This window comes from Oreochromis niloticus, linkage group LG17 (genome assembly GCF_001858045.2).
Source record: "Oreochromis niloticus isolate F11D_XX linkage group LG17, O_niloticus_UMD_NMBU, whole genome shotgun sequence".
NCBI lineage: Eukaryota > Metazoa > Chordata > Actinopteri > Cichliformes > Cichlidae > Oreochromis > Oreochromis niloticus.
Window position 1 is genome coordinate 24124730 of NC_031981.2, and position 13528 is coordinate 24138257.

At 39.6% G+C, this 13528-nt stretch overlaps 1 protein-coding gene across 2 annotated transcripts; it reads left to right on the top strand.

Moving 5' to 3' along the window:
• Positions 1–390: 390 nt before the first annotated feature.
• slc30a7 (solute carrier family 30 member 7) lies at positions 391–13516 on the top strand. 2 transcript variants are annotated; one of them, XM_019347094.2, is made up of 11 exons: positions 391–572; positions 849–950; positions 3297–3410; positions 3497–3584; positions 4905–5034; positions 5797–6015; positions 6892–6942; positions 8247–8382; positions 11765–11855; positions 12283–12432; positions 12793–13516. In XM_019347094.2, the coding sequence occupies exons 1-11, from the start codon at positions 493–495 to the stop codon at positions 12838–12840; spliced, it is 1209 nt and encodes a 402-aa protein (XP_019202639.1). In that variant the 5' UTR covers positions 391–492; the 3' UTR covers positions 12841–13516. The 2 variants fall into 2 exon arrangements, with proteins under 2 accessions (XP_019202639.1, XP_019202640.1); XM_019347095.2 differs by having other exon boundaries at positions 411–572; positions 3302–3410.
• The last annotated feature ends 12 nt before the right edge of the window (positions 13517–13528 follow it).

Here is a 13528-nt window from a genome sequence, read left to right on the forward strand (position 1 = left end):
TAATGCCAATAATGCCAACAGCAACATTAATAATAATAATAATAATAATAATAATAATAAACGACTAACGTACTCTTCTAATGTTTTCTAAAACCCTTAAAATCACTTTTCTCCACTTTATACTGCTCACACATTAACTGCTCTATACTTTCTACTGTCTCCCACTCTTTTTAGCCAAACTATATATCACCAAATTTGTTTATTTAGAGCAACAAGCAGCAAAGCAATAACAGAAATCCTATTGTGATTGTTGTGATCTCTCCAAAACTGCAGTGTAGTTGATATAATAATAATAATAATAATTATTATTATTATAATCATCATCATCATCATCATCATCATTTCCACATGACTTACGGCAGGCGAGCACAACCTGTAACAGTAATGACGCCTTATTGTGAAATCTCACAAACCGGAAATTGACAGTTAGCATTCCGTAGCTAAACTATCAAGTGAGTGTGTGAGTGTGTGTGTGTGTCTCCAGTTGTGAAAATGTTACCATTATCTATTAAAGACGATGAGTATAAGCCGACCAAGTACAACCTGCTGCTGAAACTCTCCGGGTGGTTCAGGTAATCTTCGCACTGCTAATAGCGACTAAAAGGGAGCCATCTAATGATAAGCTGCTAGCCTATTGCTGGCCGGCTAGCCTAAATGAATCTGTGCCAGTGTTAGCTTCCTCTGCATTAAATGTTTTTTAAAAATTGTCAGCTTTCAGGGTTTGTGCTTGAACGACAGTTATACGTATATATAATTTCTAGGAGTTCATGACAGGGATTTGTCTGCGGTCTGTGGCTCATGCTATGATCTGTGCTGCTGGTTTTCATACTGTTGTGTGCTTTTTGTAGGTCTATCCTCGCCGATAAAACTTCCAGAAATCTGTTCTTCTTCCTATGTCTGAACCTGTCCTTCGCCTTTGTGGAGTTAACGTATGGTATCTGGAGTAACAGGTAGGCTAACATAGCGTTAGCATCAGGCAGTGTACGTATGTGTAATCTGCTGTTTTCAGGATGTGCCACGTATGTGTTCGTGTTAGCATGGAGGAAGCCAGAGTGTGTTAATGTCCGTCGTCTTTAAACTGAAAGCAGAAGTTGCCGTTAGCCAGCAGATACACAAACTACACTACTCAAACTTTCCAAATCTTCCCAATATTTTTAAAAGTGCATCCTGAAAAATACCAAAACATGAATAGCAAATCATCAATAATAATAGTAATAATAATATTATTACTACTACTACTACTAATAATAATAATGATGATATTATTATTGTTGTTATTATTATTATTATTATTATTATTATTATTGTTGTTGTTTTTATTGTTAACAGAAGAAGACAAGGGGAATAAATATTTGTCTGTCTATACATAAGAATCATTGGTTTTGACTATTTCAGGATTTACAGAGAGAAAATACTGTGACCTGATGGAAAATGAACAATATTAAATAGTAATAGAGTGAGAAATTAAGCGATTAAATCCACAGTCAGCCTTTCCAAACTCAAAATATTCCAGCGCTGAAGCACAGCTGCATGGGAAAGGCTCAGATGGTTTGGACATGTGCAGGGAACAGAGCTCCCCGTTCTTGCAAAGAATATTTCCACATGTCTTAAATATTTTTTTAAGTGGAGCTATTCTGCTCATTTCCAGCTCCATTTTATTGATTCTTGAATTTAACAAAAGTCACATTTCAAAATAGTCCTGTTTGACTTACATTGGGACTTCATCCATTGACTGAAAAAAAGCTGCTTCATTCCTCCTGCTGCGCTCCCTTTAAACTACCTGTCTTTTGATTGGCAAGCAGAAGTTTTGAGCAGCATGTGGGTGGATCTGTGCTCACAGCCAAATCTGTGTGCCAGAAATGACCATATTAGGGGTATCCACTCATATAAAGTGTCATATAAAGCCAAGAGGGGAAAAAACTGTGAAACTGTTTAGAGCTGAACTTTTGGCTCTGAGGGAAAAAAAACATTTTACATACATACATAGACTGAGATCAAAATTTGAAACTTCAGCCAAATTTAATATGAGCATCCATCACTGGAACAGTATACATTACCAGTCAAAGTTTGGACACACCTTCTCATTTAATGTTTTCTTTAATTTTTACCACTATCTACATTGTAGATACATACTGAAGACATCAAATATATGAAGCAAGATATATGAAATTTTGTAGAAAAGAAAAAAGTTGATAAATAACTCTAAATATGTCTTATATTTTAGATTTCTCAAAGAAGCCACCCTTTGTTGACAGTGCTGCAAACCCTTGGCCTTCACTCAATAAGCTTCATGATGTAGTCACCTGAAATGGTTTTCACTTCACAAGTGTGCCTTGTTACAGTTCATGTGTGGAGTTTCTTGCCTTCTTAATGGGGTTGGGACCATCAGTTGTATTGTGAGGAAGTCAGGTTGGTACACAGCAGTACATTTGACAACTGTTAGAACTCATATTATGGCAAGAACCATTCAGCTAACTAAAGAGAAACAACAGTCCATCATTACTTTAAGAGCTTTAGGTCAGTCAGTCTGGAAAATTGCTAAAACTTCGAATGTGTCCCCAAGTGCAGTCGCAAAAACCAGCAAGCGCTACGAAGAAACTGGCTCACATGAGGCCAAAAGGAAGACCAAGAGTTACCTCTGCTGCTGAGGATAAATTCATCCGAGTCACCAGCCTCAGAAATTGTAAGTTAACAGCACCTCAGATTAGAGCCCAAATAAATGCCACGCAGAGTTCCAGTAGCAGACACATCTCCACATTAACTGTTCAGAGGAGACTGTGCGAATCAGACCTTTATGGTTAAAAAGCTGCTAAGAAACCACTACTAAGGAAAAGCAACAAGGAGAAGAGATCTCAGCCTCTCTGGGAACTCCTTCTAGACTGTTGGAAAACCATTTCAGGTGACTACCTCATAAAGCTCATCGAGAGAATGCCAAGAGTGTGCAAAGCCATAATCAAAGAAAACAGTGGCTATTTTGAATGTAAAATATAAAACATGTTTAGAGTTACTTCACATTTTTTTGTTTGCTACATAATTCCAAATGTGTTCATTCATAGTTTCGATGCCTTCAGTAAGAATCTACAATTTAAATAGTCATGAAAATAAACAAAAACAGTTAAATAAGAAGGTGTGTCCAAACTTTTGACTGGTAGTGTATGTGTGACAGAAAAAAAGAGGAAAAGCGTGATGGGTGTCGTAACCATTTGAAAGCATCGTTTTATCTGCAGCAGCATGATAATCTTTTCAGATGCTCCTGTTTCTTAATGAATCTCTTTACATGTGTGTCATGTGTTCAGTTTAGGTCTGATCTCAGATTCTTTCCACATGTTTTTTGACTGCACTGCCCTGCTGGCAGGTCTGGCAGCCTCCGTCATCTCCAGGTGGAGATCCAACGATAGCTTCTCCTACGGGTGAGAGCATCCACTCTGAGCTCTGTTTCTGGTCTCTGACTGACAGTCAGTGTGTTTAATCAGTCTGTGTCCTGTCTGTGTCTCAGCTATGTGAGAGCAGAGGTTCTGGCAGGCTTTGTCAATGGGCTCTTCCTTATCTTCACTGCTTTCTTCATTTTCTCGGAAGGAGTCGAGGTAACACATTTGCCACTTTACCTAAGTTTAACCATCACATCTACAAAGTGTGTCTGCCTATTATGCAGTGCCTGTTATGGCATTACAAGTAGGCCAACATAATGGATTAAAAGAACTGTTTCTTATGGTTCTTTGTTTTTCTGTACTCGAGCACTCAAAATACTTTATACAACATGCCTCATTCACCCACTGACACAAGTGCATTTTTCTACACCTAAGTGCTTTGTATCTAACATTCACACTACATTGAATGCATCAGAGAGCAACTTGGGATCAGTATACTGATATGAAAATCATAAAGCTTTGACATCAGCATCAATAGTTTCATGCAGATGGGAGCCTATAGGGAGAAAGCCTTCGATTTGACGAGATTGTTTGATTGGTTGCTGTGAGAATCAATCAAACAATCTTTCTTTGACTCAGAGTCAAATCTTTTCTGGATTAGGTTTATTCACTGTAAACGAGGTTAAATAATGGCTTAAATGACATTGACCAGCTATGGCTGCAACATCTGCACACCCGGATTCATTACTGTCAGAGAGGTACTGCTTTAGTCTAGAAGGAATAATTCTTATGTGCAATTTATTAGCACCCATGTAAGGAAAAAAGAATTTCCTGTCCATAAAAAATGATCAAATCAATGAAATACGTAACAAAATTTCACTACACGGTTTGTTATATTCCACACATAATGGCAGGAATGATGATGGAGCTGAAGTAAAGTCGCATCTGCTGCATCCGTCAGTCTTCAGCAGAAGAAATCTCACCTTTTATCAGATATAATATATTCAGTACCAGTACTCAGTTATCCTCTACCCATTTCCACTAAAAGGACCATAGTCCAAAGACATGCAATTAGTTGGGTTAGTTTAATTGGTGATTCTAAATTTCCAGGGTGTACCCTTCGTCTCACTCTGTAGCAGCTGAGACGGGGCTTCAGCCCCCTCTGATGCTGAATTGGATAAGTGGAAGAGAATGGATGGATTTATTATATTTGTTATATTATTATAACAACAACAAATCAGACAGCACAGTCACACTTACCTTTTGAGTATATAATAAGAGTGTATACAGTAGATCACCCAGTTGATCTTGGGTGATCAACTGGGTGATTAAACAAGGTAAGAACAATGAGTCCCTTGTGTAGGTTTTTCCAGCTGATCATGTGTCCTGTATCAGTTCTCCTAATACTGCAAAAGTTGGGGTAGAAACAAATCATTTTTTCTCTTGTAGTTACATAGCCTTAAGCTTTAACAGAGCATGCTGAAATTTAGTGAATATACACCTGCCAGCATGTGACCATCTGTCTCTGTTTGTCAGAGAGCTCTAGAGCCTCCAGATGTTCACCATGAGCGGCTGCTTCCTGTCTCTGTAGCCGGTCTGCTGGTGAACCTGGTCGGGATCTTTGCGTTCCAGCATGGAGGACATGGGCACTCACATGGAGAGGGAGGTAATACACCTGAAAGATTTAGCCTAGAGTCTCTCTGCCGCTCTTGAAGTGCTTTGAGTAGATTCCACAGTTTGGTTCTAGTGAAAATGAATCTGTTTTCAGCATTCATACCTGTGCGGGCTGCACTGATGCCAGTGTGTAGTTACATTTCTAGAGCGCGGATACGACATGGGGTGTCAGAAAGGTTTGCGGGTACGGTGTACCTTCACCAGCCATTTTCCACAGAAAGTTTTAGTCATACCTCAGCTAAATTAGAATATGGCATCTTTAGTGTCAACTACCCAGCATTATATCCTACATTTTTCATGGATTCCTGGGCTTTATACCTAAAAACCTCATTGTAATGGAGTTAGGAATAAATAAATCACATTATTGGAGTTGAACCCTCATAGCTAGTTTTTGTTCAATCAAGTAGAGCCTGTACAGAGTGCAGGGATACAACATGTAACCACAGGTCTCTGTTTCACAGTATTGTTGCAGCTCTCTAAAATGTGTTCTGCAGACCCAAACACTAAAGCAGGTCTCTAAAACTTTGATATTGTAAACCTGGCAGATGTTCGAAGCTTGTCCACCTTTTTATAGGGACTCTGCAACTCTGTAGACCCTCTGTAAATCAAGTGAACTAAACTCAGGCTCAGTTAAACTTTACTGCATGCCACTAGAACATTGATACATCTGTGCAAAACCTCACAGGTTGACTGCAGCCTTGTACAACTTCACTGCAGATCTTTGCTTGTCTGATGTCTCCTTCTCCATCCTCAGACCACGGACACAGTCACTCTCTGTTTAATGGTAGCACAAGTCACGGTCACAGTCATGGAGGACATCACCACCACGACAAACATGCAGATTGCCACAGTCATGGAGGACATCAGCACCACGATAAACATGCAGATTGCCACAGTCATGGAGGACATCACCACCACGACAAACATGCAGATTGGCACAGTCATGGAGGACACGAGGAACCACACTATAATGGTGAGAGTCTGACCCAGGAAAATGCTGCAGGAGCATGCCACAAACACAGTTTAGACACTTCTAGCCCTTTTCCCTCAGTACGTACTTGGATTGGATTGGCTCAGTTAGACTCAACTCATTTTCTATTACAATTGAGGACCACCTCGTAAAGGTCATAGCAATGTCACGTCCCGTGATGTCATTTGTATACAACATGAACACCACAACAATGGAGGCTGTTGAGGTGATGGTATATCTCCTGCTTGGTGTATGGCTTTTTTTTTGTCAGATTCGGGGACCACAGTGTTATTTTTTTTGTGCAGACACTTCCTTTGTTGTTGTCTCCTTCAAAAATGGCGGTTTTGATTTTCATGAAGGAGACACACTCAGATGCCACTGACTAGCCAATCAGTGGCTCACAATTTCGGATGGCCTCGGATTGCTTGGAACCCCAGCCAAGTAGGAACTAAAAAAAGTGCCTGGTAACAGGTACTACCACCTAATGGAAAACCCTAAGAACTGAGTCGGTCAAGCCGATCCAGTTCTGGGATTGCTGTAGCTCAGGAGTAGAGCAGGTTAGCTACTAATTAGAAGATTGTTGGTTTGATCTCTGGCTGCCTCAGACTACATGCCAAAGGTGCTCCCAGTGCATTCATCAGTGTGTGAATGTTAGAAACCTTTTTATCTAGCGCAGACATAGTATAAATGTGAATCTGTGAATACGGTATATTGTAAAAAAACAAAAACATTTGAATGCACATGTAGATTTAACAAACTGCCATCAGAACCTCCTGGTTTATGAAATTCATTTAGTAGTAAAACAAACCTGCATGGTACAGACTTCGCACATGTGCAACCTCACTTGTGTTTTTTATTTATTTGTTTTTTGCCTTTTAGACGAACTGCAACACCTGCCGGGAAAAGGCTCCAGCAAACAGATCCTGCAGGGTGAGAAATGAACACACACACACACACACACAGTGCTACACCATACTACAGGGGTGGAGGGGCATTCCGAAAGTGTTCCCAAAGCTCTTTGTCTTCTGAGCATGCAGTACATAGCATCCTCATCAACTTAGCATTTGGTACCCTGTACATTTGTCCTCTGATCCCAGAGAAAATTATGTGGTCACATGTGCTCCAAGACAGTAGGAAGACTAATGCATATAATAACAATAGTACCAATATTAAATAATACAGTATATTATAGAATATCTCTAATAAATTAAAATAGCTCTAATATATAACTATCACAGTATATTACACAAAGTTGAATGTAGCTGAAGTTGAAATTATGGTGCCCCCTTTTCATACTGACTTTATTTTCTCTGTAGAGGATGTGATAGGAAGTGTGTGCTATTGCAGTGTTTATTTGTACTTTAGATGTAGGAATTGTACAGCAAGAGGATCACAGGCAGGCATGATTTCCTGTGTCGTTTAGTGGTGCATTTTGGGTAATCTCAGTCTCTTACTTAACGTGCTCCTGTGACTGGCCAGCATGTCATAAAGTGGGTGGGAGGTATTGTCCAGCATTGTCCTTATCTTGGACAACATCCACCTCTCTGACACCATCTTAAGAGAGTCCAGCTCCACCCCACAACGCTACTGGTCTTGTGGATCGGTTTGTTGAGTCTGTTGGCATCTGCAACTGTCAGCCTGCTGCCACAGCATGCAGCAGCATAAAGGATGGCACTGGTCACAGCACAATTCTGGAAACTGCTTAGTGTTGTCCAACAGATGTTAAGACCTCAGGCGCCTCGGAAAAGACTGCTCTGGCCCTTCCTGTGCAAATAAATAAGATTGTGATCACAGGACTTGAACCAGAGTGCTTTCAAACTTTTTCACTGGTACTTTTACTTAAGTAAAGAGCTAAAGTACTTCCTCCTCCTGAGCAGTCAAATTTGTGAAAGTCATTCTGTCAGATTTAACAGTAGTGTACAGTAACTACAGATATTACTAGCTAGCTCTAAAGGAGTATAATTATAAATTTAAGTCTTTGAGAACTTTACGCTACATGTTAGATTCCATCACTTTACATGAAGCAGTTTGTTCTACTTTTTATTTAGCTTAATTTCGTAACTATACTTACAATTGGATTTGTAGTATTGTAGTATATAACACGTTTTTGGACTTATTTTTTAACCTATTTTAGTATCTTTTTCATTGTCTTACATAAACTAGTCTCAACTTGTTGTATTCTGATCACTATGTATCAAAGTTGTATCGATGTGTGTTGTATCTTTGTGTTCCAGGAGTCCTGTTGCATATTATTGCAGACACTTTGGGCAGTGTCGGTGTGATCATCTCTGCTCTGCTGATGCAGAAATATGATCTAATGATTGCCGATCCCATCTGCTCCATGCTGATCGCCATCCTCATTGGAGTCAGGTGATACTTCCTTATCAGTTCTTACTGTTTAATGTCTGATTTAGCCTTGGCCAGGGAATTTATGTAGAGCTATGATGTAACCTACAGAAATGGCCGCCGTCGTTGCCGCTATTTCTGCGTGTGCTGGTGCATATGGGTTAACTATGTGCTGGTATCCTGGTGTTTTACATGTGCTGCCAGCTGATAGAAACAAATAAAATGCTGGACTTTTTTCCCTCCTGGGTCCTCGCTCTTCACTGTGCTCAGTTTTTTAAGGGCAGACAAATTTGCCCCTCTATTTTTTTCCCACTTCTTTGTGCATTTCCCTCACCTCATTGTGGTCAGGGATTTGCTGACATATGTGAGTCCTTATATTGATGCTATTATTAATATTTCTTATACTGAGGTGATGATTGTTTTCCTGTTACTGAGAATACAAAAACTGTGGCCTAGACTTAACGCTACAGCAGAAATTTCCATTAATTCATAAAGTGATTTGATCAGCCAGTATTGGTCTGGACAGTAATACTGTGCTAAAACCCTTTTTTACTCTGATATTTTATATTCAGTTTCATTTACATAGTGCCAAATCACAACAGCAGTTGCCTCTAGGTGCTTTATATTGTAAGGTAAAGACCCTACAGTAGTAGAGAGAAAACCAGAACAATCAGATGACAGTGAGAAGGAAAAGGTCCCTTTTAACAGGAAAGATCTCTGGCAGAAACGGACTCAGGGAGAGGCAGCGACCTGCTGCGACCACTTGGGGACAGTAACAGGGCAAAAGATGCACAGTAGAAGAGAACCGAATACATGTGTGTACATGCCCATAATCGGATGATTTAGTGCACAGAGCAGTGAAATAAACATTTTATTTCTAGTTAATTATTTTATCACGGAGGGTTCTCTCAGTGCTGCTGTTGATTTCTAAGATGATGGCTGTACATTTGAGCTGTGAAACTTCAATGTTTAAATGAATCCAGTTTAAAGCTCACTGTCCCAGTATCATCCCAGTAGTATCCCAGCCTGATAAAAGAGATGTGGAAATTCCCTCAGTTTGATGCAGATCAAAGTGAAATTAATTTTGAACAATTTAATTTGATTAACTTGATGTGTGTCCTGTGTTTCAGTAGCTGCAGTTCCAGCAGATTAGAATCACATATAACAACATTTATACATTTTCAAATTCACCAAATTAATAAACGGACCTTCCTTTGACAGTGTGGCACACAGTTTGAGCTTCACCCAATGGTTTTAGAAAGGTACAGCTCAAGAAGCTGCACATATAAAACATATTCCCCTAGCAGAGAATCTTTAATTAGCTTAAAACCTGTCGTAAATAAAAGAAATAGTGAAAATGTGGCACTCCCAGCTGATTTTTAAACTAAAACTCTGAACACAACCTGCTCCTGACAATTTCAGTTTAGATTCTTTGCTGCAGACTCAGAGCTGTTTTGAGATTAAATATAAAACAAATATCAAACAAAGGCTTTATTCTATGTGCAAATTTGATGTGGGGTCAGGAAGAACAGTGTAGGTGTCCCGTTTTAGGATCAGTACATGTACTGTAAAGTTTATTTGTCAAGAAATTCATGAAGTCATTACTAGTTAATGTTAAGGGAATGGTTGACTCAACAGAGCTCTGACTTTTTGTCAGCCTGGCTTCAGTGCTGAAGAGAAACGTAGGGTCGTTCTTATTTTCTTCAATCAATCAAGATGTTCTAGCTTTACGGAGGGCTTTTTTATAAAGCGGCAAACTATTCCTCCAGGCTAAATGATCATCATCTTCTAAATTTGTGATATGTCATTTTCTCTCCAGCTTATGAGTTATCTGCTTTAAGGTGCGCTTTTGAGAGTTATACCAGGGAGTCAAATACTAGTCAAGCTGTCTTTTTCACAGGAGCTACAGTATCCAGAGTCATATGTAATGAAGAGGAAAAAATATTAACAAGATAATCGACCTCTGTTGGAGTAGTGTTAAGGTAGCTGCTCTGCTCTGTGTTGGTACAAGGAAATGAAGAAGATAACTGTGGATGATTATATCCTTAAACTTAGTTACAGCACCCATGACCAATGCTTGGTCTTTAAAACTTTTAGGCAGTAACTATGTCCACCCGAAGATCTAAGGGAGCTGATGGGTCAGTAGGTGATTACTTCACATTTTCCTATCTGGAACATAAACCGTTCTTGAGTAGGATCTGGTCTGTGGCATAACAGTGACGTATACCAAAAAGAAGTGAACCACTCTCTAATAATGAAAACCCATTTTCAGGCCTGAAGTCACTGCAGGACTGAGAGAACCTTTTTTTTTTTAGTTTATTTTTTAATGATCCCTTGAGTATTTTACATTCTTTAATAATGCTCATGATGTGTAACTTTGTCTTATCAGAAACATATGTTAAAAAAGCTCATTTTCTTCAGACAATAGCAGACATTCCTTAACATCTTTCAGATCCTCCTCATTGACTACTAGAGCTTATGGATTATCAATCAGGTTTCAGCTTTGCAGTCGAATGCCAGAGAAAAACAAGCTGGAAACAGCATCTGCCTGGAAGAAAGAAAATCAATCACAAACTGACAGACTCTTTGGAAAATGGTTTCCACTAATGTAAAGAATGTCCAATTAGTATTTAATGGACTCCAACATGCCAAACCACTGGTATTGTCCTTTATACAGTCCTGGAGTCTGTTCTCGAATCGCTGGTCTTCTGAATGTGAATGCAGTGGTCAGATTTCCCAGAAATCCAAGATAAATGGAGTTCATATGTGTTGATGTGGTTTGATATGCTGGAAGTGAGCACAGCTGCCAATTTAAAGAGTCAGCAGAGTGGTGCTGTGGTTAGCTGAGAGGCCTTCACATAACTGCAGGTATCAAGTTTCTGCAGCTGGAAAGTCGAACTCTTCACGGAGCTGAACTTCAGTTGTAAATCTACAGATTCTGTAAATGAGTTAAACTCGGACCCATCTTAAGAATCTCTACAATTTTCACACTGAACTGTGGTTCATGGTACATGCACGAGTCTGAACCTGGACTATGATTTCAAAATTTGTTGACTAGTGGCATGGATGTTTACATGAATGTATTCTTGCACAGCAGTGGAACAGTATTGCAATTTTTTTTGTTCCCCCTTGTTTTCCTGTTATATGTTATAACTTTTATCTCCTGATCCTGGTTCTGCTGGAGTTTTCCTTGTGTTAAAGGGGAGTTCTTCCTTGATTCTGTCACTGCTTACTCATAGTGGATCGTCTGACTGCTGGAATTTTTTTCTCCAAAATTGTGGGGTCTTACAATGCAGAGTGCCTTGAGGTGGCTGTTGTTGGGAACTGCCACAACATAACTAAATAAACCAATAAAGACACTCTACTTTCTGTCTGAGCTTTCTCTCTTCTATCATTTGATCCTCAGTGTGGTACCTTTACTAAAGGAGTCTATTGGGATTCTGATGCAGAGAACTCCATTTTCACTAGACCATGCCCTACCAGAGTGCTACCAGAGGGTGAGTAGTGACCATACTCAATGTTCGAAGAAGAGGTAGGAACTGAGCAAACATCAGTATTTAGCATAAAGTTAGATTTTGGTGTACTTTGTCAGTTACTTGACAAATTAATAATTTAAAAGTGTATGCAGCTGCCTTTCCTGGAACTCTGACTTTGCACAGATCATCTTAGGATACAGTTAGTAGAATAAGAACCAGTTCTTTACTTGTTGCAGGTTCTGGCAGTTCATGACAATAGAAACCGAAGGTGCCACTGAATAGATTCTGTAATATGTATTTTAGCGTATAAACTGTACATTTCGTGATACTATCATTAGTTTTAGTGGTAGTAGTAACAATTGTAGCACTAATTTAAGAAGGTAATTGTACCTCAAGCCCTTGAATGGAGTGGACAAGTCTGATGTTTGTTTTGTTGTGTTGTGGCCAGGTGCAGCAACTGCAGGGAGTGTATAATTTGCAGGAGCCTCACTTCTGGACTCTGTGTACTGATGTTTATATCGGAACATTAAAGCTGCTGGTCGCCCCTGACGCTGACACCCGCTGGATCCTTAGCCAGACACACCACATCTTCACGCAGGTACCTAAACACAGCTTCATTCAAGTACACTGTACCTGGTGGCAGTTGAAGTTGTAGATGTAGGGTTCTGTCAGCAGCACCATTCTTACAAATGTTACTTTCAGTAGCGTTTTGTGGGAGAAACGTTTCATCACTCATCCAAGTGACTTCTTCAGTCTGAAGAAGTCACTTGGATGAGTGATGAAACGTTTCTCCCACAAAACGCTACGTCCAGATGAACAGATTCAACTTTTGGAGATTTACTTTCCTGGATGATTCAGAATGCATTAAGACGTTACTTTCAGTAGCAGTAGTGATGGTTTGATGGTAGTAGGATGTCGACATAGTATTCAGCCATGATGAATGGTTTTGTCTCCACAGGCAGGAGTTCGGCAGCTGTATGTTCAGATCGACACAGCTGCCATGTAGAAGCTGCTAATATTCCACTACACTTGGGACCAATCACATTCAGTCTGCTTCTGCAGGTGACTTCTGACCCCCACAGTCACCCCAGCACAGACTGAAATAGGGGGAGGGCTCTCAGAACTGATGAACTAAAACAGCCCCACCTACTTTCTTAAAAATAAAAATAATAATAATAATCCTACTCACAGTGGAAATTCTGCCCCTCCCACAAAGAATTATGGGTAAGTGCCTTTGTCATGAGACAATCTGAGCCCCTCCCAACACCTCTGACATCACTGCTCAGACTCGATTGGTTGACAGTGCGTGTGAAGTCACTCTGTATGTGCCAAACCATGTGACCGACCAGTGGATTTAAGCCTTTTTTTAATATTTATTACAGCTGTAATAAATAAATCTGGTTCTCTGAGAATGATTATTCATGATCACATCTGTAGTATAAAACTGAGTTAATTAAACAGCTGCAGGAGGACTGGAGCCCTTTGGAAAGAAAAGCTCACTCCACGTGCAGTAATATTTGTACATGGTTTTAATATCAGAATTGTTAACAGTGGTGCCTCTGCACGAGTGGAAACATGCAGGTTTAACATGAAATTGTCACAAGTTGGAGCTGAGTTCAAACAAATTTCCTGCCTCCTTCAAATGTTTTTCTTTTTTAAAAAAAATATATTACTTTAATTCATTTTTTCTGCAT